The sequence below is a fragment of the Arvicola amphibius genome, chromosome 12 (genome assembly GCF_903992535.2).
Source record: "Arvicola amphibius chromosome 12, mArvAmp1.2, whole genome shotgun sequence".
NCBI classification, from domain to species: Eukaryota; Metazoa; Chordata; class Mammalia; order Rodentia; family Cricetidae; genus Arvicola; species Arvicola amphibius.
Genome location: NC_052058.2, coordinates 85,230,860 through 85,256,611, shown reverse-complemented (window position 1 = coordinate 85,256,611; position 25,752 = coordinate 85,230,860). Strand labels below are relative to the sequence as shown.

Sequence of the window (25,752 nt, the reverse complement as noted above, 5' to 3'; positions counted from 1 at the left end):
AAACAAAAAACAAAACAAAACAAACAACAACAACAACAACAACAAAAGGAACAGCAGAATGGCGATGTCCTCACCCACTGAATTTTGCTACTCTGTAAGCAGCTTATAAGTTCTTAAGATGTTCCTTCACTCAAGGAGGTCAGAAGCTAACAGTAGATCAATTCAAACATGTAACCTGCTAGGTAAAAAAATAAGTGGATAAATGGATAAACAGGGCATGACAAAATATAAGCCCTATTTTCAGGTCTGTGTCACTACTGACACATTTAAAAAGTCTCCTGATGCAAGCCATAGGATCACACAGAGATTTCATGTCTCCAAATAATTTGCTTCTTTGGGTCTTAGTTTTCTTAACTGTGGGATTAGGTTCTTGAACCAAGTTATCTGTACATTATCTTGTAGCTCATGATACAAAGGATTATAAGGCAAACACCTTTACTATATTGAACTGGCTTATTCAACAAGTCTTTAAAAGCAAAAGCAGTGTCTGTGATTCTGCTTCATTTTTTTTTTCCTCATGGTTTTTTTTTTTATATTTAAAAATTTACATCTCCTTCCCTCCTCCTCCCCCCTCCCTCCCCTCCTCCTCCCCCTTCCCTCCCCTCCTTCTACCCCTTCCCTCCCCTCCCCTCCATCCATACCTCCCCTCCCTCCCTCTCCAGGCCAAGGAGCCATCAGGGTTCCCCACTCTATGCTAAGACCAAGGTCCTCCCAGCTCCCCCCAGGTCCAGGAAGGTGATCGACCAAGCTGAGAAGGCTCCCACAGAGCCCGTCCATGCAGAAAAATCAGAGCCCAGAGCCACTGTCCTTTGCTTCTCAGTCAGCCCCCGCTGTTGGCCACATTCAGAGAGACGGGTTTGGTCGCATGATCCATCAGTCCCATTCCAACTGGAGTTGGTGATCTCCCATTAGTTCTGTCCCACCGTCTCCATGAGAGAACGCACCCCTCTTGTTCCTGACTTTCTCCCTCATGTTCTCGCTCCTTCTGCTCCTCATCAGGACCTTGGGAGCTCAGTCCAGTGCTCCAATGTGGGGCTCAGTCACCTTCCCCATCTGTCGCCTGATGGAGGTTCCCTCACGGTCCTGACTTTCTTTCTCATGTTCTCTCTCCTTCTGCTCCTCATCAGGACCTTGGGAGCTCATTCCGGTGCTCCAATGTGGGGCTCTGTCATTTTCTTCATCTATCGTCAGGTGGAGGTTCTATGGTGATATGCGAGGCATCCTTCTGCTTGCTCACAAACATCTTCTCTGCTGATTACTTGTGCCCTCTAGTGATAAAATCAGTTATACAACACGGTTGGGCTGGGAACAGACTGCCCCAGAAGATGGGAAACAAGCAAATTTCATGTCACATAAAAAATAGGCCAAAGATGAAGGTAGGAACAGACAGAAAGGGTTCAAGTGTGCCCATGGAAGGTAGGAACAGGTGGAGAGGGTTCAAGTGTGCATACAGTTGCTCAGGCCAGAGCAGACACTCTAGACTGTCACTGCTACAACAGCCACCCAAACCTCTTCTGCAGTTCTGCTTTCCATGGGTTTAACTACTCAGTCAGACTACTTGAAGAGGTTAAATGAAAATTCCAGAATAGCCAATTCATATATTTAAAAAAAAATGTGCCGGGCGGTGGTGGCGCACGCCTTTAATCCCAGCACTTGGGAGGCAGAGGCAGGCGGATCTCTGTGAGTTCGAGGCCAGCCTGGTCTACAAGAGCTAGTTCCAGGACAGGCTCTAGAAACTACATGGAAACCCTGTCTCGAAAAACCAAAAAAAAAAAAAAAAAATGTGTCTTGTTTTGAGTAGTGTGATAAAATCTCATACCACCCTGCTCTGTCCTGCCTGAAACATGAATCACCTCTTTGTCCAGAACCTGGTCATTTAAGAGCCTTCTTAGCGATCAGATCACCCTTTAAGACATCAAGATTGTAGTGCTTGTATTCGAGTCATCCTTATTTTACTAAGTGATGTCCTGAAAATATAAGAGTAGTGATGTTGGTCACTTTACTCAGCTCACAGTTACAGAAGTCCTTTTTATTATTGTTTACTGTAACTGATTTCAGGCTAAAATTCAACATAGGTACATAAGAGAAAACGTAGTACATGTACTGTATAGTCCTATCTACAATTTTAGGCAGCCTCCCACCCCCCATCTTGGAAAACACTCCCCATGTATAAAGGAGGACTACTGTTCATCGAGCATACTCCTGAATATAAAGACACTTATATTAACATTTAAATTTATTTTTTCACTTAGTAATACAAAAGATATCTAAAGATTTCCAGAGATTACCTGTTAAATACCTACTGTGGATAATGAAACAGAATTGTTTTAAACATAACTGGGGTAGGTTTGGACCCTAATCATTTACTTTGCTGAGCTTAAGCAAGGTCCCCAGACTCCTCACTGTGCCACTATGCTCACGAGAACAACATGTAACTCATCCCTTTACCATCTACTCTGCACATGAGAAAACATCAGTGCTATCCTGGGCCATGAATCTTGTTTGTAACTAAATCTTAGTTTCATTTTCATAAGTCCTAAAAGAGGAAATGAATTCTAGTGATGTCAGCAGGGCTTCGGTTACACAGAAGGCCTTCTCGGCCATGCAGTTGCTATTGGCACATGGTAAGACACTCAAGAATTTTTCAAAATACTCAAAAAGAGAAGAAAGAGTCATATTTGGAAATCATTTTGCTCTAATCCCAAGTGGAAGAATATAGTAGCGATAATAACCACTGAAATTTGCTTCTTAAAATTAAACATCGCTGGATGAGTTCATACAAAATTATGGTGACAATCAGAAAAATGATTGCTTCATGGGTTAATGGATTGACTGGAAAGGGACAAAAAAAGAACGGTATAAGGTGATGGAGAAATTCTATATTCTGCTGGGTGGTAGTTATACGTCAATATTCCCCAAATGGTGCATTTTTAAATTTATATATTTTATTGCTTATAAATAGTATTTCAGTTGAAAAATAGCTATCAGAGTCTTGGGGGGAGTCAACTTTAAAAGCAATAGGTATTACCACTCTAGGAAGAGAGAGGAGCTAGTACAACCTCAATAGCAGATAGAATTTCAATGAACCAATAATAAGAGAGGAAGGAACTGCCCTGGCTTCTCACACAGTATCCATACTGATTAGCTATAGTGCTACTTCACAGAATTTCCCTCTTTTGTTGGGCACATCAGTTGCTACAGAGACAAATCAACTTTACTGTTTAATGGATGGACAGTATGGCATAAGAAAGAGTCCTAAGAGTCCTAGGAGTCACTAGATACTACCGACTATCTTTAGGTAGGATTGTAGCAATTTATTCTGGGTCATCATCAGATATTTCTTGTGTGGGCCCATATGGATAATGCCTACTATCGTTGGTAAAGAGTACACCAGCAAGGAAAACAAACAAGTAAAGGAACAAGCAAATATAAGACTTTTTTAAAAGGCAGCCTCAGCTAGGCTGTCTCATCTACAGCCTTTCCTTTGCAGAACTGAGTAGTACTGGGGAATAGCATCTCCTGGCAAGTGCTTGGACCAACCCTAGCTTACCTACATACATGCAAAGGTACCCATACATCCATACATCCATACACTAGAGGCATTGGGCTGCTTATCATTTGCTGAGATTAAGGTGGAGTCTACCTGACATATGGGAAACACTAGTAGATGCCACAAATAATTGGATAAATGAAATATTCTTTAGTCTGACAAATGATCTCCATGTCAAATCCTAACAGTCCATGCTTTTTAACACAAAACCAGAAAGTCCTTTCTATGGTTTTAATCCAACAAACTTAAAATAAAATTCCCTAAGAAGCATTGTATCAAAGACCATTTTAATTCTTCTTGCTTCGTACCCTGGGCTTGGATTTTCCAGTGCCAATTAGTTTAGTACAGAAGGTTTTTACTAACAACACATTCTATGACAACAAAACTTCCCTTGTAATTCCCTGGCTCTCAATGGCCTGTATTAACCCTATAGGGATTATGGTCCTTTCCAGGGCTTTGCAATCTATTACTCAGACTCTCTGTTTAAGCATAGTTCCACAAAAGAACTTTTCTGTCTCCAAAAGCCTTTTCAAAACCCTTAAAGCAGCAGTTCTGAACCTGGGGGTCGTGATCCCTTTGGGGGTTAAATGAGCCTTTTACAAAAGTTGCCTAAGATCATTGTAAAACACAGATATTTATGACTCATAGCAGTAGCAAAATTATAGTTCTGAAGTAGCAACAAAAATACTTTTGTGATTGAGGGGCCACCATAACATGAGGAACTATATTAAAGGGTCACAGCATTAGGAAAGTTGAGAACCACTGCCTTAAAGGATCTAGAAAGTTGCTGACATACATACACAATCTGTCTCTATCTCTCTTTGTTTCTGTCTCTGTCTGTCTGTCTCTCTCTCTCTCTCTCTCTCTCTCTCTCTCTCTCTCTCACACACACACACACACACACACACATACACATAAACAGACACGCACTCACTCACTTCTGCTCCAGGGGATTTTTCGTTTTGTTTAGTTTTTCAAACTGGCCTCAAACTCAGAGATCCACCTGCCTTTGCCTCCCAAATACCGGGATTAAAGGCATGCACCACCATTGCTCGGATTTCAAAGGATTTTATGTGTTATTTCTAAACAGCCCAATTCATCTTTATTACATAAAGTCTCAACATCAATCAAGGTAGACAATTCTTACCCATGTTATCATTAATTACCACCCACATTTAAGACAAGATCTCACAACATAGCTCAGTCTAGCCTTAAATTTATCATACAGTGGCTGGAGATAGCTTAGATAGTAAAGTGGACCAGAGGTCAGATTCTTAGCACCTATATAAAAAGGCCAGACAGTACTGCATACCTGTAATCTCCGCACTTGGGAGGTGGAAGACAGGAGGATCCATAGAATTTGCTAACCAACCTGTCTAGCCCAATTTATGAGCTCCAGGTTCAGCGAGAGATCCTTTTTCAAATATTAAGGTGAGACTAGTTGAAGAAATCACCTGATGTTGACCTCTGGTCTCCATACAACATATGCAAGTGCATCCATACCTATCTATCAACACATGAACAGGAAACACACACACACACATACACATAACCTCAAAACCAAAAAACTTGTGATGCTCCTGCCATGGACTCATAAGGGGTTGCAAACATATACCACAACACAGTTACCGCTTGGGATTGTAAGTATTTAGATAGAACAATGAAAATTTGTTACTTATGTTTCTACTGATAAAAATGAACTAGTTGTTGATTTTCTCTAAAGATCATTAAATATATTCTGAGAATAAATGTACAATAATAAACTGTATGGTACTAAAAGGCTATCATTTTATATGCTTTGAAAAGTAAAGCACAAAGATTTGTATGAATTTGGTTTTTACCAGTGTTTAGAGGTTTAAAAGTAGCTCAGAGGAGGGATGGTAGGTGTAGGCCTTCCAGTGCCAAGAGGAGTTGGATGCCAGGTTTCAAAAAGTCAAGTTACTGAAGAGGTGAGGCACTTACCATCACTTCAAAGACAAATATAAATAACTCTTAAATGGCCTCAAGGTTTATGTTCTCTGTTAGAAGAGAATCATTAGGAACCGGCATCGCTTTTTATTTCACATTCCGAAAATTTCCCAGTCCTTTATCCAATCCAGTAATGTTCAAGGGAGACATGTGGCACCTGTGTGGGTGTCAATGCCTGGCAACCAGCACAGTAGGCACTGGAAAGTCGTTCAGGAGCACGGCAGTGCTGCTGCACAGGAAAAAGAGGCCCCAACAAGCCCCTGTCACACTGCTCAGAGCAGTGCTCGTCTTCACCCTCTGCCCACATCTACATAGATCTGCTCATCTCCTGTGCCAAGGAGCAAGGCTGAACCACAAAGGGGCTGTGTCACCAGTGTGTCACATACCCATGCTTCTTTGACCTCTTCAGAGACATCTGCATCATCCTCCTGAAAGGAAAGGGGAGGAAAAACAAAAGGATCATAGCCACAGACCTCTCTGAAAACAAGGTCAGTTCCTATCAATCACATCTCTTGGCGTTTCAAACATGGGCAATGAAAACTGAAAGCGATGCCATTATTGCCACTTTCAACAGCTGTCACAGGCAGGGGACTTCGAAATATCACCACGATAAAAAATGTCAAACCAACCACAGTTGGTTAAAAGGTATTTTTTCAAAAAGCAAGACTTCATTTCACTCTGTTAAACACTGTCACCTTGTGGTCAGGGAGTGCAGCTTACCGGTGAAGAGTTTGTTTGACTAGTATCTGCAAGGCCTCGAGTTCAATCCCCAGCACCGGTAAAAACAAAACACTATCGATTTAGTCCTAAAACAGGGCAATGCATCTTTGCTAAAAGTTGGTTTGAAACAAGAGATGACTACTGCTAAATTTCTTGTCTTGCTGCATAGTTTTATCTAGTTTTCATGTGGGTCATTAGGAACCAGGGGCCTCTGGTTTACGGTATTGGTCACTTGGTTTAAAAAATGTCAGTAACAGGTTTGAATTGGAACATTAGAAGCAGTTATAAAGGGAATGCATTGAAGTACTGTGTGTTTGTGCTTAGTAAGCACTGGGGACCTGTTCTCTATTTGATCCTTTACCATACAGAAAGGTAAAACTGACTCATTTTAAACCTGTGTCAAATTATAGACTTTAAGCCCTCTGAAATTCTTTTTTAAAACATTTTTTAAAAAAGAAAAAGAAAATATTTATTTGCTTTACACATATGAGTGTTTTGCCTAAATGCAAGTATGTGCATCGTGTGTGCCTGTTGGGTCCCTGGAACTGGGGTTATGATGGCTGTGAGCCACCATGTGGGTACTGAGAACTGGGCCTGGTTCTTCTGAAAAAAATGAATGGTCTTAACCACGAGCAATCTCTCCAGCCTCTTCCTTCAAAATTCTTATCACCCTACAATAGTTAAACCTTGGTTTATAGGTAGTATTAAGATACTGTCAACTACATGACTTTCAGGGACTCCTGAAAGTAGTGAGAGCTGCAGGCTGCGTTCCCGCCGCCCTTCTCCTGGTCGCCTGCTAGCTTATGCCCCGAAATAACAACACACAAACTGTATTCATTTAAACACTGCCTGGCCCATTAGTTTCAGCCTCTTACTCACATCTTGACTGACCCATATCTAATAATGTATGTAACACCATGAGTGGTGTCTTACCGGGAAAGATTCAGCATGTCTGACCTGGTGGCTGGCTTCATGGCATCTGTCCCAGAGAGCAGAGGCGGGGCAATTGTCTGAGCCATCTACCTCATTTCCTTCTTCCTGTTCTGTCTACTCCACCCACCTAAGGGCTGGCCTATTAAATGGGCCAAGGCAGTTTCTTTATTAACGAATGAAACCAACACAAACAGAAGACTCTCCCACATCAGACTCCTAGAAACAACTGCTAAAATTTGCCAAATTTATCCACTTGCTTACACAGTAGCTGAAAATCTCCAGCTTTCAAAATTTCTATATCAGTTACAGAGTATCTCTGTATTCAGCACTGCTCTAGGCACTTAGCAGAAACATACCAAATGAGTCCCATACCTGCAGAGTCTTCCCTTTTTCTTAGTAAAGTTCTTTGTCATGTCTATGACAATCATGGCATTTCATGGGTCTTTCTTTTGACCTCAACAAGGAGGCTGGCAGCCACAGGTGATATGGTATGCCCTACTCAGATGAATGTACTTACATCCTTTGTCCAGAAGTTAATGCCTGTGCCTCTTCGCCGGTCCTTAGGTCGCCTCCTCTCTCGGATAGACAGCCTGTTAGAGGACTCATCATCCAAATCAGCTCCTTCTTTCTCTGCCCAAAGATAACACAGAATGTGGACCTTAAAAACCTGGGCCATGCACACTGGACAGTGGCTTCTGAAGCTATGCATACCATTCTTGTCCATTTCCTTTGCAGCTGTGGCGTTTGTGGTGGTTTCTGAATTCACAGAATCGGGGTCTGAAGCTCTACCTGTCCGTAGTAGATGAGAACCAGTGTAGAGTAAGGTTCTTGATGCAGAAGGAGACACGGGTGTTGTGGGTTTGTCTGGTTGAGTTGAACACCTTAGGCGATGATAGATAGGCTAGAAATAATCCACAGGATGAGATTTTGGTGGTCAAGTTCATCAAAGGATAAAGACAGTAGGCTTCTTCAAAATGGGTCTTTCAATATGAAGAGGACTTAGTAACAACTGATGTTCAATCAGCCTCTATCTGCTGAATTAGTGTTAGTAAGTGATCAGGAACCAACAGCTTCTGGAGTCCCACTCTGAGGATATCATTTTGACCACAGCAGTTAAGATAAACTCTTTCTAAAGTGACCAAAGGGTACTAAATAGCTCATTGTTAATAATTCTTTTGACCTTGAAAATGGGGAAAGCACTGCTGTTTTTAAGATGGGGTGCTCAATGACAGAGTACATGGGAAATAAAAAGCTAGGAGTGTGAAGAAACAAGAGTGGCAATGACCTGTGGATAGAGAGCAAATGTGACCATTCCTGCACTGTCTGGGCACTCCACCAACATGGTACTGACTCACTGAAGAGCTCATTTCATGTTCTGGGCATCAAAGCCAGGCCTGACACACACTAGGCAAGGCTGTACCACAAATGACTTCACTATTTTCCTAGAGCTTTTTTAAATTTCTATTTCCCCTTTCGAATTTTTCTTTCTGAGAGTTAAAACAGAACAATTAGCCTTAGCTTAATTAACTGAAGATTCTTTAAGAGACAAATAAGAATTTGTATCTTAAACAAGTTGTATCTATAAATTAAGTTCACAGTGTAGAAGTTGCATACTTTTAATTTATAAGCCATAAAGACAGAAACAATGAAATAAACAAGTTTTGGGCCCAGACAGAACTTGGCTTAAAGTCTACTTCTGCAGGTAGTAGCTGTGTGATCTTAAGTTAACTTCTCTAAGCCTCAGCACCCTCGTAAGTAAAACAGGGATAAACTATCCTTAGAAGGATGCTGAGGGTTTAGATAATGTCTTAGGGACCTGAACACTATCTAGAAACCAGTACTCAGCAATAACCTTTTTTGTTTTTGTTTTTCGAGACAGGGTTTCTCTGGGTAGTCTTAGCTGTCCTGGAACACACTCTATAGACCAGGCTGACCTCGAATTCACAGAGATCCGCCTGCCTCTGCCTCCCGAGTGCTGAGACTAAAGGCGTGCATCACTACTGTCCAGCTAGCAAATAATAACTTAACAAAACAAACAAGATGCACAATAATATCAGTTTACAGAACTCAGCACTCAAGAGTGCCAACAAGTGAGAGATTCCTTGCTCTCATAGCTACAGTATCCATATTTATCAGTTCACATTGGGACACTTTTGAGAGAGAAGGAGTAGTTATAATAATTATAGAGACAACAGTTACAACTGAAATCAGGAGTATGCTTGCACTAAGTGTACCCTTGATCCTCTCAGTGAATACCACTTTCACTAGAGACACATGCCCACACAGACCATGACACCTAGGAGTGCTCTGCAGGACTTTGGGAACAACACATTTGTGTTAAACAAGCTGGAAGGTCAGACTGCCTATCTTCAAATTCTCACTGGCCTACCTCTCCATGTGTAGAGTATAAGGTAAGTTACTCAGCCTGTGAGACTCAACTTCCTCATCTATAAAATAGGAATAACAATACTGATCTCAGAAGGGTATCCTGAAAATTAAATCAATTAATATATTTGAAATTCTTATAACAGTGTCTGCCATTAAAACAGATCTTATTATACTATATGCACTCCTCTAGAATAGTAAGACATTCACTCAAAAGCATTAGTTAACTCTCAGGAGAAAAAAAATCACTTAAAGAACCGAAATCCTTCAGATCTTTTCAGCCATACAGCTCTACACCGAAGACAGCTATAAACACACAGTGTCTTTTAAGAATGGTTTACTAATGCAAGGCAGACCAGCATTTAAACTACCATAGAGGAAGTACACTAAATTATCCTGCTTGTGGTGCACAGCATGCCAGCAAGAGGAGCTCACCTCTTCCTCCAGACTCCTGCCCCCAGATAGCTGGCCTCCCTCAGCTTCCTTTGTTGGGGCAGCTGATGGCTCCTGCTTCTTGGTGTTCCCTTCAAGTCCACCAGGGTCTTCAAACTTTTCACTGGGCTGTTCCTGAGCTTGCCTCTCTGCCCTTGACCTGCTGAAAGTCTTCTCTGCTTCTTGAAGATCTGTTAGGGTAACACCCTGGGAAAATATCAAACGGTAAAGATAGATTCACACTAACATTCTTGAGCAGAGAAACTGTCCCCAAAACAACCAAATGAAGCTCCCAAGATGCAACAGAAGGCCATTTCTAACAACACATGTTTAAAATAAGCACCACGCTGTGCAGAGAACTCAGACCTAAATCTACGTATACTTGGAACTAATACGTTAGCTTTCCCAACTTAGTCTTCCAAAAAATAGGTCAACGGTGGAATCTGCTGTTATAGATATATTTGGTCTATAGCAAATTGTGCTCAATTTTTTTGTATATACTTTACCCTCTCCCAAGATCAAATGGTTACCTTCTAATTCCCTGATCAGTAAATACTGGAAAAATCAAATTTGTAAAACCTGGTTCAAAAACATAAAAATTCAAAGTTAGGCTAAAACAACAAAACTTCCTGAAACACTATATTATCTTTCTCTCTAACATCATTTCCTGAGTAACGTTAGGAATCGCACAGAGATGTGCTAACAAGTAATGTTTCCCCCCGAGATCATTGGAGCAGCAGGACAAAAGCAAAGCAATTAAATGATAGAGACTTGGAGTAGGACAGCACTGAGAAGAGACTGAGACTGACATTCTCAGAGCCTCAGAGGAGGCAGTCATTGAGTAGTAAATCCATAACATTCTTTTCACTTTATAAAATTATGTGTATACACATGCTCCCGTATATGCAGACAAGCATACTTTTTGTGAAGGCCAGATGGTGTCAGATCCCCTGAAACTGGAGTTATAGATGGTTGTGAGTGACCTGGCAACATGGGGTCAGAAAGCACCCTTCACTGCACGACTGTCTCTCCAGTCTCAAAAAAATTTTAACTATTCATTGTTTTATTCATTCTTTTACATTACTGATGTCTTCAAGCAGTTAAACTACAAAGGCAAGTCAAGTGATTCAAGAAACTTTCTTTGAAGATTTATATGTTATAGGTATGTGTGTAAGCCTGCCTGAGTTGATGTGTACCATGTGCATACAAAAGGCTGCAGAGGCCAGAATAGGGCATTGAATCCCCTGGAACTGGATTACAGGTAGTTATAAGCCACTATATAAACACTAGGAACTGACCCTAGGTCCTCTGCAAGAGCAGGAAGTGCTTTTATTTGCTGAACTAGCAAACCAGCACCATTTCAAGAAACTTTCAATCTAGCATAAATTACATAAAAAAGATCATCACATGATCTTATGCACATGTTAAGATAGAAATGTTGGGACATGGGAAGATAGCCCAGTGGATAAACGACTGAGAGGACCAGAATATGAGTTCCCAAAACCCATATAAAACCCACCTATGGGGAGAAGGAAAGGAGAGCCTGGAGAGCCCCCAGAAGTTTGTTAAGCTAGTTTGCCTGGTATGCTCAGTGGTGAACAGAGACCCTGCCTCAAACAAGAAGGCAATGACTAACATGTGAAAAGTTGTTCCCTGACCTCAATAAGTGCTGCTCTGGAAGGCAGTGAGGGGTAAAAGGCATAGCTAGCAGGAGCCTGTCCACAGACTCAGGGATAGGAGAGCCTGGGGATGATGCAGTGGCTCTCGGCAGCGTAGCAAAGGTGAAGGGAGTGGGAGCAGAACGAGGTCAGTGAAAAAGAGGGAAGCAGTAAGAGGCTGGATTATTTGTAATATTAAGGAGCTGCATGATTATGAATATTTTTTCTTTGGACGACCCAAGATTCCTTTGGAAATCTAACAAATATTTTCAAAAGTCATGTACTCATTTTGAAGAGGCTGATATGGACCTTGGATCTCTCTACAGAGTCTTTTCCTACAAGATTTCTTTTTTAAAAACAGGGTCTTTATGTATGTAGCCCAGGCTGACCTCTAAATCACTATGAAGCTGAGGCTAGCTTTGAATTCCTGCTTCTACTACCTCTACCTTCTAAGTGTTTGGGATTACAAGCATGGTTTCATTATAAAATACTCACATATCTTTGGCTCTTCCTCTTTTAATTATGTGTCTTTCTCCAGCTACCTTTTCCTGTCTCTTCATAAATAAATTTAAAACCACTTAAGAGTAGTCTATATTCCCCACCATTATTTTTCACTCATTGATATATTCAATTATATATTCATATGAATGCATATTCTGATTATTCATCCACCATACACTGAGGGGAAATGATAGTAGAAATATAACCAGTGGGCTACCGAAATGGTCCAGTGAGTAAAGGTACATGCCACCAAGCCTCAAGACATGAGAGGATGTGGGACCCACATGGTAGAAAGGGATAAATGACTCTCAAAAGTTATTCTCTGACCTCCACATGTGTAGCATTCCACAGAAAAAAAATTAAAATGTATTCAGGTATGCAGTGGTGCTGCATGCTTTTAATCCCAGCACTCGGGAGGCAGAGGCAGGCGGATCCCTAAGTTCGAGGCCAGTCTGCTTTACGAGAGCTAGTTTCAGAACAGGCCCCAAAGCTACAGAGAACCCTGCCTCAAAACACAAACAATGACAACAACAAAATAAAAAGTAAAAAAAAAAAATTATCCTCATTCATCTGCTTCACATTCGCTAGAGTGGTTACTATATTAAAAATTCCCAAATTATAAAACAAATATTGGGAGAGAGCTGGAGAAATGAGGATGCTTGTGGGTGCTGACAGGAGTGGAAAGCAGAGCAACTATTATGAGAACAGTAAGCATCTCCTCAGTATTAAAAATAGGACCATCATACAAGCCAGCACATATTTCTATGCTATACCTCAAAGGACTGAAAGCAGGGTCTGGAGACGTGTGGACAGCCATTTGCACCGTGGTATTATTACGGTAGTCATATGTCTACTAAAAGGTGGATGCTAAACAAATTGTGGCATATAATACAGCCTTAAAAATAAAATGATGCTATATGGACAACATGAATGAAGCCTAGCATTATGTTACAAGAAAGCCAAACAAGTGAGACACGTAGTATATGACTTCATTTATGTAAGATTCACAAAGGAGTCAAATTCATAGAGACAGAAAACAGAATACTGCTTGCTTGCATAGGGTGATTGCTTAATGAATACAGAGTTTCAGTTTGGGAGGATGAAGAATGTTCTGGAGTTGTACAGTGGTGACAGGAATTAATAACACTGAACTATAAACTTAAAAATGGGGAAATGGGTAAGTTTTCTAATGCATATTAATGAGAATAAAAAATAGTCATGGGCTTCATGGAAGATGGATTCTATGGGAAGAATAGACACACACTCATCAAGCAAAAGTGAAGGCATAATTCCTGAACCATTCTGGGAGGGCCGGGAAAGACAGAAGCAATCTTGTGCTGCTGTGTACATTGTTCCCAGTCATCGGCTTTCCTTTGACTTCTGTACCATCTAATTACAACTGTTGAGTGTCTCCTTTCTGCTACATACTTATTTCTTGTTCATTTTGAATGCCACTGCTGTTGTCTGGTTCTCTTCACATTACTTTGCAAGTTCCTTTTTATTCTGTTTCACAGGCTTTCTTGGCCTCCTTCAATACCACACTCAAAGTCTTTCCTCCTCTCATGACCATTACAATCTGAAGCCATGCCCCTGATATTTTCAGGTGGGACTACTATGAACAGCTTCCAAACTAATCTTCTGGTTTCCCGGCTTGGCAAACATCCTCTGCCTACCACTTCTGTCTCTGCAAGAAAGTGTGAGGTACCTCAGATTCTTCCTTAAATTGCTTATACAGCTCCTATAAAAGACCTTTTTTTGTAACTAAAATATAACTCATATATCACAGAATTCTTCTTTTCAATGTATGTGAGCTTATGATTTCTAGAATACACTGAGTTTTTCAACTATTACTGTTATCTATTTTCAGGACATTTTCATCACCGCCCAAAGAAACCATGCCCACTAACAAGGTCCTTCCCATCTTTCTTCCCTGCTGCCCAAGCATTAATTAATCCTACCCCACACCTCTCTGGCTGAGTCATTTTGGATATACTACACAAGGAACTCATATAACAAATGGACTTTGTGCCTGGACTGCTTCACTTTGATGTGTTCTCCAAGTTCATGCATGTTGTAATTGTAACTACTTTAATTTTTTTTATTTGTGGGTATGTCTGTCTGTGGGTTTGTGTATGTGTATGTAGGTGCCCAAGGAAGGCCAGACAAGACTGCTAGATCACCTGGAGCTGGGGGTACAGGCAGCTGTGAGCCACCTGGTGGGAGAGATGTGGACTAAACTCTGATCCTTTCCAAGAGTCACAAGTGCTAACTGCTGAAGCATCTTTCCAGCCCCTGGAACCTCACTTTTAAATTCCAAATAATACTTCACTGTATGTACATGGTATATTTTGTTCATTCACTGGTTAATGAACATATACTTATAACAGTATAGTCCTGCTTATTGTGGAGTACATTACTGGCTTAGTTCTATTTTTTGGCTAGTTTGATTAATTCTGTTATATAATTCTCTATAAAAGTTTTTTATGTGAGGATGTTTTTATCTAAGAGTATAGAATAGACTGTGTGTACTGAATCAAATGGAAACTCTATGTTTAACATTTTTCAAACCGCTATCAATTTCCTTAGAGATTCTCCACGTGTAGAGGACTACAAGGCTTCTTAAAGTTCCTAAGCAAAGCTGGGGGGAACGGAGGTGAGAGTGGGTAGACATTATAAATCTGCTTCTATACAGTGCAGCCGCAGACAGCTGACAGTTACAATGAACTGGCTGGAACAAAAGCATTCATTTTCATATTTTCAACACATACTTCCACTGGAAAGGCAGAAAGACAAAAGAACACTGGGGTGTGGGGAAGTCATGCTTACTTGAGTAGACCTGCGCGTCTGCCGAGCTTGTCTGGAGCGTGCTTTCCGTAAAGACTCCGCTTCCTCATCCCGGACAGGAGTCAGATAAGACCTAGGGAGGAGAAAACAGCAGGTAACACCTTTGCTGCATGCACCGCAGGAATGAAGACACTCCACACGCTTAAAACAAATGTCGTTAAAGGTCAAAAGGGCAAGAATGCTATACGCCATCAGTAAATGCTCTTACAGCATTCAAAGTATGTGTAAATGTACCACCACTCATACAGAAGTGTGCCATCTGTAAAGAGAGAACTGAATTTTATTTCTTTTCTTAACTTTACAATTTTTGTTTTCTTTTCTTACCTTACTGTTCTGACCAGGAACTGTAGGCCATGCTAGAGAGGTGGTGATATTAAGTTCCTGCTCTCAGTACTTTACCACTAAAAGGAATGTTGACTGTAAAATTTCTTTAGACACCACTCATCAAATTAAAGCTTTCTATTCTTATAGAAATCAGGTTAAGGTTTTGTAGGCACTTCACATGTTCACATGGAGATTAAAGGTTGATTTCAAGTGTCTTCATCATTCTCTCTCTCTCCTCTGTGTGTGTGTGTGTGTGTGTGTGTGTGTGTGTGTGTGTGTGTGCAAGTGAACACTAATGTACAGGAGTGCACATCTCATTGTGCACACATACCACAGTATATGTATAGAGGTTAGAGGACAACTTTGAACATCATTCCTTATCTTTACCTTATTTGAGACAGGCTTGCCTACCACTGCATATTTCCTGTCTCCACCTCATATCTCCCCACAGAGCCACCTGGACTACAGATGAGCTACTACATATCTGGCTTTTTATGTGCGTTCTGGGGGTTTGAGAAGCATAGATACTCACACTTGTGTGGTAAACACTTTTATTCACAGAGGTATCTCCTTAGCTAATCTGTATTATCTTTTGAGATAAAGTCTGACTGAAATTGGAGCTCTCTGGTTTGGCTAGACAGGCTGACCGTAAGATCTGGCAAACCTCCTTCCCTGCATCCACAGTGATGAGACTACAGTTGTGTGCCAATACAGCTTTTATGTGAGCGCTAGGGATTTTAACTCAGGCCCTCGTGCTTGTAGAGCAAAATCACATTGATTTTTATTTAAAACTCTTAAAGTTTCAAACAAAAGGACCCAGGTTTTATGCTTACATTTTACTTTTGCTTTTGTGCCTGTGCATACATGCTAGTCAAGGATTCTATCACTGAGCCACACAGTCAGCTCAGGATAGAAGTGTGCAGACATGTGTGTACTTCCAGGTGGGTGTGAAAGCCGGAAGTCAGTGACAAGTGGCTTTCTTCATCACCCTCCACTTTACTTTGCTTGAGACAAGGTTCTGCACTGAAGCTGAAGCTCACAGGTTCAGCTAGACTAGGTGGCTAGCCAGCCCCGAGGAGTTATCCATCCCACCTCTCCAGTGCTAGACTGGTGATCCAAAACCAAGACCTTATGCTTACATGGCACACATTTACCAGCTCAGCCACTCCCCAGCCCAAAATGCATTACTACTATTTAAGTAATACTTTAAAATTTATTACTACTATTTACTCAGCTGGGCAGTGGTGACACACACCTTTAATCCCAGCATTTGAGAGGCAGGCGGATCTCTGTGAGTTCAAGGCCAGTCTGGTCTACAGAGCAAGTTCCAGGTCAGCCTGGACTGTTAGAGAAACCCTGTCTCAAACACACACACACCAAGATTTCTACACTCACAGTCATAAAAGGAATGTGACTTTCGATTTTTCCCTTCTCGAGATATAGTGGCCAGCTTTGTGAGTTAAGGGTATATGTGTTGGAAGTATTCTCTCCTGGCCTATATTCTGTAATGGTAATATGTATGATTTCAGTTACATAATTTTAAAAGTTCATCAATAAAAGTTATCTGAACTAGTGTTCTTTGGAGTAAACTTTTAAATAAAATATTCAAATTCTGTAATAGTTAGACTTATTTATATATTTTGTTTTTAAAACAAAAATTCTGTATTTTAGGGAATTCTCTCTTTTTTAATTTGGTAGCAGACAATTTTTCATAAAATCCTTATAATAAATCCTAATTTCTATAGCATTTACTTTCTTTTTCACTTTCTTTCCTTTTGCTTTTTGAGACAGGGTCTCTCTGTGTAGCCCTGGAACTCACGCTGTAGACCAGATGTCCTTGAACTCAGAGATCCGCCTGCCTGTGACTCCAGAGCGCACCACCACTGCAAGTCGTAGTAGCTATTTTAGCAGACCAATGCCTAAAGGACTTCAAAATTTGATCTAGCTCTGAGATTCTGGGTAGAGATGATAACTAAAATAGTCAAGATCACAAGGTCATCACCAAAAGACATTATCAGATGCTCTCCCGCACCCTGAACTTGCCCCACTTCAGTCAACAGTGAAGACATTTGTTTCTTTCCCAAAGCATGATGACATTCCAGCTACAAGACATGTCTTCCTCCAATTCCTCGAGCAGCAGGAGTGAGTAGATGGAGGTGCCCTGGCCTTCCTCGCATCCCGACATCTCCCTAAAGTTTGCCATACTGAACAGTCTGGCTTTTACATTACAGAAGTTGCTCTCAGTATGTTATAAGACTGCTGTGAACAAACCATAAAAATACATGAGGGATTAGATTCTCCCTCGGAGGATGCAACTGGCTCTGCAGTCAGCTGTTACCTGATGCAGGACGGAACGGGAGGCCTACACTTTAGAACAAGAGTAAAAAAGACTGCTGGGTTCTTCTTCAATCTCTTAGGATGTTAGTATTTTTAGTCACAAAATAAAGAGGTAGGTAAAGACTTCAGTCATCTGTAACCATAGTGAATCCATATTTATGCTGAATGTAGACAAAAGTCCTTCTTGCTAAAAGTCTACTCATTGGTCTGGCCATATACAGTCATCTCTAAATATTCTGGGGGATTGGTTCCAGCACCCCTTCTCATGTCCAAAGTTATGAGTGCTCAAGCTTCTTATATAAAATCATATAGAGTTTACAAATATTTTACACATCCTCTTTAAATATACACCGTAAAACATCACTGGTTTACTTCTATTGCCCAATAAAATGTAAGTGCTGAGAAACTGGTGATTATGCGATGTTAGCTAAGGAATGGCAAGAGAAAGTTATCTGTTTATGTTAAATACAGATATATTTTTTGTTCCTGAATATTTTCAAGCCAGAGTTGGTTAAATACATAGATTCAGAATTTGTGATTCAGATGTTGAGTGTACAAAGTTTCCCATATTCTATTGGTCTCTTTCTTTAGTTCCTTCAATGGAACTTTGTATAACAATGGAAATGTTCAATATCCAGTCTAATACAGAAGCCAGTAGTCATTATGTAGCTACTATTTTAAATGTAGCTAGTGCGAAGAGGACATCACTTTGAACTTTGTCATTAGACTTAAATAGTCACAAAGAAGCACTGACTATGACACTCAGAAGCACAGCTCTGGAGTCCTGAGCATATACTGAAAAGGCATATTCTCAGCTCTCTCCTTAAATGTGTAAAACACACACCTAACAGAATTCATAAAGATAGTGTTTGAGAGCAATTGATTACATTTTTTCCTCCAAGTTCTCATTTTTCTTCTGTGCTTCCCATTGGCAATATTACTATAACATTATGCTTTTATATGTAGTAATTTTTAGTTTTACGAGCTAGTACCAGGGCTCCCACCGTTGGGTATTCATGGGCACAGCAAACAGAAAGATGTTCACAGATCAGAGTATCTCAGAGCAACCTTTTTTTCTAATTTCAGTATTTATACTCTGCTGTGTCCATATGCCTTTACCCATACCACCCGACTTTCCCTTTGCCCCCCTCGACACAGAGAACACCAAGAAAACAGACTGTTACCTCCTTGTGCAGGTCTGCATAGCAGAATGAAGGTCAAGACATGCATGGAGATGAACAGCAAGAAAGGTAGTGGCTTCTGGGAAGCACTGCAGGCTCAGCACTCGTCTCCCTTGGAAACTAGAGAAAGCCTGCACTGCCACTGCTACCCAGCAAGCCAGAGGCAGAGCTTGCAATTTGCTAAGAAGCTGCTACTAGGAAGGAGGAAAAGGAAAAGGGAGGAGGGTAAAATCTTGGGGCTCAGCAAGCCAATGCTGCAAATAGTTCCCAAAATACCATTCCATTATATGCATATTTTATATACTGTACCAAACCAATCAATACTTCTTGTCATTTGACAGAGGGGGAAGGAAGAGAATTCTTTCTTATTTGAAAGAAGGCAGAGCAGAGAGGTGCAGCATTCCCGTTGTGGATGCTATTTCATCTGCCCTTGGACTACCCTAGCTGCAGCATCCACCCAAGTGAGCTGTAAATATTGCCTCACTGGAGGCTTGGGCCCAGCCAGCTGGCACATACCAAGAGAGGAAAAGAGACAGATAAAAAGAATACATGACAGGAATGCAAAGACAAACACTTCTCAGGTGAGAAGCTACCTGAGATCAGAAAGATTTCCACATCTAAGTCTGCTTTCTGCTGTTGGGATAAACACTGGCCAAAAGCAATTTTGGGGAGGAAGGGGTTTATTTAGCTCACAGGCTACATCTAGGGAAGTCAGGGCAGGAACCCTGAAGCAGGAACTACAGCAGAGGCTGCAGAGGAATGGTGCTTACTGGCTTGCTCCCAGGCCTTCATTCATCTGCCTTTCTTATACAACCCAGGACCATCTGCCCTGGGGTGGCATTGTCTTCAGTGGGACAGGCCCTCATCAATCAGAAAAATGTTCCACATACATGTCTACAGGCCTATCTGAGGAAGCAATTCCTCAGTTGAGGCTCCCTTTTCCCAGTCTAGGTCTGTGTCAACTGGACAAATAACTGACCAGCACACTAGCATATGTTATATATTAAGGTATGATCTGATCTCACAGGTTAGTATTCCTGCATTCTAAGGATTATGTGCCATTGTGGACTCGAATTCAACACTGATATCAGAGCTGAAGTTCAAGAGAGGAACCCACACTATCACTCCAGTAACCAAAAAGAGAAAAGAAAGACAGATACAGAGAGAAGAAGGGAGGAGGACATTTCCAAATCTTCTAGACTGGTGCTATCAGTGAGAATTTTGCATGTCCCATTCCATGGGAAAGGCAGAATTATCTGGCCCTAAATGTCAACACTATAGACTCCAGCCCTTGAATATAGCACATTCTAGGAGTAAAGGACCAGAAAATTAATTTTGTGTCCCCCTACAGTGTTCAGGCAGTCATCACTTCTCGGCCTTTTGGTTAAGATCAAGTGCAGTGTTCAGGCAGTCACAGATGAGCATCAAGTCGAGGCTATGAACCCACTGCTGCCACACTGCACTATAGACATGGAGCAGACACAACAAAGCCTTAAATGTTTATTGCCTGGCCATTCACAGAGAAACTCTGCAGATACCTAATTCTAGTCTTCAAGTTCTACAGCACTAACCTAAGCTCAGAGAATCCTTTTTGCTGTACACAGTCAACATGACTATTGTTTGTGACCTACCTTCAGTCAGTAGTGTATAATCCTGAGTTCTCCTTCTGAACATTTGCATGCCAGTGTTAAGAGCCAAAGCCACTTTCACAAAAGCCAGTGCTTTACTTATGTAGGTCACTTTACAATTAGTTCACTGGTCACAGCAGGTGACAGTGATGCCAAGAATGACAGATTCGTGTGCCAGCAAGGCCAGTGCATGCTGCTCTACTGCATACCTACAGGCTATACCATCGAGACCTGACCAACTGTCTCCAACACTTATCACTGAATGCAGAATAGAGCAGGGTATCATCACCGTTTGACTGTTAAAATAAGAAAACCAACAATATAATATACACATAGAAATAAATCAAATCTTTTCTTTTTTTTTCTTTTTCTTCATTACACAGGGTTTGTCTGTGTAATAATAGCTCTGGCTGCCCTGGAATTCACTTTGTAGACCAGGCTTGGTCACAAACTCACAGAGATCCACCTGCCTCTGCCTGCCAAGTGCTGGGATTAAAGGCGTGCGCCACTACTGCCTGGCAACTCAAATCTTAAAAAGAAGATGGCAAATAAATTATGGAGTATTTATATGATAAAATTTACATAACCATTACAAGATAAACTAAAAAGTATTACAGATAAACAAGAGAAAACACCTGAACTTAATCAACTAAAACAACAACAAAATAATGTCAAATCACCAAAATACATATTCAAGAAAATTAAAGAAACAGAAATCCAGAAAAGTCTGTGAGCAAAAGACAAAGTGTTTCACTAGTAGCTAGAAAATGCCAGCTTAAAAGAGGGAAAGTACTTATCTTTCTTTGATGGGCAAAAAATGAAAAACCTAACAGAATGTTTCAAATATAACCCAGTTATAAACAAGAGAGAAATATGCACGTACCATTTAGACTCTGAATTCCCATTTAGGAAGAACTAGCCATGAGAAACTCTTGCATATTTATACAAGCGAATATGAATAAGAGCACACACAGCAGTGTTATCATTAGTATTATGAGATAGAGAGAGAGAAAGCACTTCAATGTCCATTAGCATAGTAATCAATGGATCATAGTATAATCGTGTAATGAACTAAAACAAACATTTAAAGTGGAAAAAAGTCTACAAATCACAATCCCAGAGAACTTAAACAATAATGAGGACCCTAAGAGAGACATACATAGATCTAATCTACATAGGAGGTAGAAAAAAGACAAGATCTCCTGAGTAAACTGGGAGCATGGGGACCATGGGAGAGGGTTGAAGGGAAGAGGAGAGGAAGAGAGGGGAGTGGAAAAAAATGCATAGTTCAATAAAATCAACTAAAAAAATAAAATTTAAAAGGTGTAAAAAAATGATGATGTGAGAAAATAGAAGGTTTCAGAATGTCAGGAATGATTCAATATATGTAAAATATAAAAACATGTAAAAAGCATTGTGTATGTATGTAAAGAGATGAGTAATAACAGTAGTAAAAACAAGCTTGAGAATCACATATATCAAATTCAGAAGTGGGCTGCTTCTACAGTGGGAGTCAAGGAAAAGCAGGAAAGAGAGACTCACAAGTACTTAACACATTCTTAATGTTTTATTTTAAAAGAACTGAGGCAAATCTAGCAGGATACTGGGATATGGTCTTGTCAGAGGATAGACAGGTTACACACTTAAAATGTTTAATAATCTTTACAAGAAAAAAACATACATAACATGACTTAAATAAAATATGTATAGATGTTAACAATAGTCCTCCCGGTGGTGAGAATATCAATTGTTTTATTAAAATATGGTCATCGTGGGATATTTTATAAGCTAATAGTTAAAAAATTTTAGATTTAAAAAGACAATTAAGCCAGATTTAGTGTCTCACACCTATAATCTCAGTACTGGGGCACAAGAGAGGCAAAAGTCTTGTCACAAGTTCAAAACTAGCCTGCACTAGAATAAGACTCTGTCTTTAAAAAAAAAAAAACAACTGACCTTTAATCTACAAAGGACCATTTTAAGTAGTAAAATACACACTGAACAAAAAAATAAATAAATAAAAAGAGGACATGACTACTCCTAAGAGTTTGAAGTTTTTATTATAGATAGAAGAGAGAGCCAGGGAGAGACAGGGGCATCTGGCAGAGTCCACAGTGAACATGATGGGGCAGACTGAATGGGCCAGTGTGAGGAGAAGGGGAAGGGGAGAACAGAGCCAGGAGCCAAGCACCTGCAGTGGCAACCAAGAGGTCAAATATGGCTGAGTTTATATATGGAAAAACAGTTGGGGAAAGGACTGCCCAGCCCAGTCCCTGTGCCTGTGAGGGATGCCAGCCAGAAGGACTCTGTAATAGGCAGAGGCTGAGGTAGACTGGCGGCCAGAGTCCACTCTGACATATTAATTAATAGGTTCCTCAATTAGCCAGACCTGTCCCAAGTTTGAGACCTACCATATACAACAGGGTTTGTGTTTTATATCTAAAGCTTTATGGACTATACTTGGTAATCACATGGGAAGCACAGGTGCCCTCCAACACATGCCAAATGCCACTGTCCCCCACTGTAGATTTCAATGGTGAGCTTAAGTCTAGTGAACAGAGATCCTATGCTCCATTCATCCAATGCTAACTACCCCTCTGAAGTCCTAAGAGTGAGGTATTATTCTCTGTCACTACAACATTAGCAGGAAACACTGTGCCTACTCTGTAATGAGTACTCCAAACAATTTGTGAAAGGAATTAAGGCTCTGCATGAAACATGGAATCTGGGTTAGTGCAGTTATGTGCAGTTAGGAAATTATTATGCATAATTTCCTTTTCATTTGGTAATTTATGACTTCTTAGTTTAGCTGGTAGTGTGTGGTTCATCCATTCCTTCTGGACATTTTCCCATCTTACCTTTTGTTTTGCTTACCCTAGACACCATATACAAAAATGAAGAAGGCCTGATCTTGAGCAGGATCTTAGGAGAGATGATGTACGCAGTGATAATTAGAATTTAAGAGCAAAAATGGCAAAGAGTCTTCTGAAGAGAAAACCTGATGTTCTTTGAGGGGCTGAGGAATGAAACACTACAGGAGAGCAATGATCAGAACCTAAGGAGTAAGAGGCTTCCTTTAAAAAGGGGGGGCATTTTGTGGGGCACAGTCTCTGGTTTGAAGTAGGACCTGGCCATATCTGCAGAACACAAACTTGGAGAGAGAGGAAAAAAAAGGGGGCAAGAAAGCCATAGGTCCAATGACTCACAGGCCTGAGTTGTTAACAGAGAGCACTACAGACGGCGGAGAGGGGAGAATGGAAGGAATGTTGGCTTTGGCTGTATGGGCCTCACACTCAGGGCCTTGTACATGCCAAGCAGGTACTCCACCACTAGGCAACACCCCCAGACAGAATGAAAAAGAGAGGACTTTCTCACAGGGTAAAGTGAGCTAAGAAGGAAAAGGCTTCTGGCAAGTGTTTGCTTTGGTCCTCTGTCAGCAAACTCTTCTAGTTTGATCTCTGAATTTCTCAATTTGGTAGCACATATGCAGGATAACATTTAAAAAAAATGAGACTTTCTCTGTTTTAAAGGCCAGAGGGATATATGGTTTAGTTTGGTTTGCTGCTACGGTTTTTCTCAAGGGGACCTGAGAACCCTAAGAGAAATGCCCGTAGTGATACTTGAAACAGATGAAGAAATAAGGGGGACAGGCAGAGGGGAAGGAAAACAAGGGCATGTCAGGCAAGAAAGCCAAGCACTTCCCTTTGCTTTACATGTGTTGTGAAGAGTACTAAGAGACCCTGGAGAGAACTCTGACAGCTGAGGCCACTGGTAAAGATAGAGAACCCTGGGAAGACAAGGGAAGATGCTTGCATGTTACAGAAGAGACAGGAACTGAAAAGACACAAAGAAGGAACTAGAATGGCAAAGGAAGCCAGGAAAGAATGGTATGAGGCCACGACAACTTTTAAAAACAGCAGTGAACTTTATAAAGTGCTGCTGAGAGTTCAAGGTAAAAGATGAGATGACCATGGAATCAAATCCTTAAGGGCATGGCCTTTGCCAGAGCAATGTCACTCGATTGGCAGGTGGAGCAGAATTTCTATTTTAGTATGCTGAAGAGTGAGTAAGAAGCTAGGAAGTGGATAAATTAAAATTAGAGGACATTTTCAAGACCGACAAGCAGCTAAAAACGGTGAGATTGGTAACGTCAGAGCGCAGTGTGGGACCAGAGGTGAGTCCTAAGATGGGAAAGAAGTGTGCCTCCAAGGTCAAGGCACGTCTGTGAAGAGTATTCTGTCAGAGAGCAACTAACTTGTGGTTTTGCTTCCCATAGTTTATTAATTATGTATGACAAGAGCTGTTTTAAACACCACTGGCTTCATTATAATGAATTTGGTTCCTGAAGGATCCTTGAGGCATCACTACATTTTATTTACATGTCAGTGATGAGCGGACCATTTCCAGTACCAATGCATGGGGACTGTGAATCACTCTCTCCACCTTACCCACCTCAGGTTAGAAGACAGAAACTTGCTAAGAGGAAGGGAATCAGAGTTATCTTAAGACCAGAGGAAGAAAGCGTGTTGTTTAAAGAAAAGCCAGGAACATCCATTCAGGCATTGCTGTCAGCTAATCCCTATTTGTAAGTACTTCTTAAACAGAAATGTCACCCAATGCTCCAGAACTCTGCCAAAATATAAAATTCTTATAGCCAGCATCCTCTGTACAAGGCAACTTCTCCTTTGAGTCACAGAAGCCCTTCATTTCCCACCAGATTTGAAAGTAGATAGAAAGTTTCCATTTGCCATGTTTTCAGAAGTGACAGCTCCACAATACTCATTTCCTTGAGGTATTATGGTCCCTTTAAAGACGCCAAGAGAACTGATAATCACGCTTCTTTTTTTTTAAAAAGATTTATTTATTTATTTATTTATTTATTTATTTATTATGTATACAACATTCTGCCTGCCTATATGCCCACATGCCAGAAGAGGGCGCCAGATCTCATTACAGACGGTTATGAGTCACCATACGGTTGCTGGGAATTGAACTCAGGACCTCTAGAAGAATAGCCAGTGCTCTTAACCGCTGAGCCATCTCTCCAGCCCATCATCATGCTTCTTGTATTATCAAGCTCATGGTATAGAATGGTCCAGCTAAGCTTAAGCTCTTAGATGCCTTTGTGTGATGCTGCTAAGTCAAAGAATGACAGTGGAGTCCTAAATGTATGATTTTAAATCCTTGCTTTTACATACTTATTTTGAAAACTCAAAAGTTCTTTAATCTATCTGAACTTTAATTCTTACATATAAAAGAGGGTCTGGGCATATAATAAACTTTCAAAATCA

The 25,752-nt window shown here is 40.7% G+C and overlaps 1 protein-coding gene across 6 annotated transcripts in view; it reads right to left on the bottom strand.

Moving 5' to 3' along the window:
• The window catches only part of Ppp1r12b (protein phosphatase 1 regulatory subunit 12B), a 215,516-nt gene that overhangs the window by 83,141 nt on the left and 106,623 nt on the right, over positions 1–25,752 (bottom strand). For all 6 annotated transcript variants that reach the window (XM_038348745.2, XM_038348737.2, XM_038348746.1 and 3 more), the window contains 5 exons: positions 14,974–15,064; positions 9,992–10,195; positions 7,883–8,072; positions 7,689–7,801; positions 5,905–5,946 (listed from right to left, as the gene is read on the bottom strand). In XM_038348745.2, the coding sequence (XP_038204673.1) occupies positions 5,905–5,946; positions 7,689–7,801; positions 7,883–8,072; positions 9,992–10,195; positions 14,974–15,064 (640 nt within the window). The remainder of the gene's footprint in view (positions 1–5,904; positions 5,947–7,688; positions 7,802–7,882; positions 8,073–9,991; positions 10,196–14,973; positions 15,065–25,752) is intronic.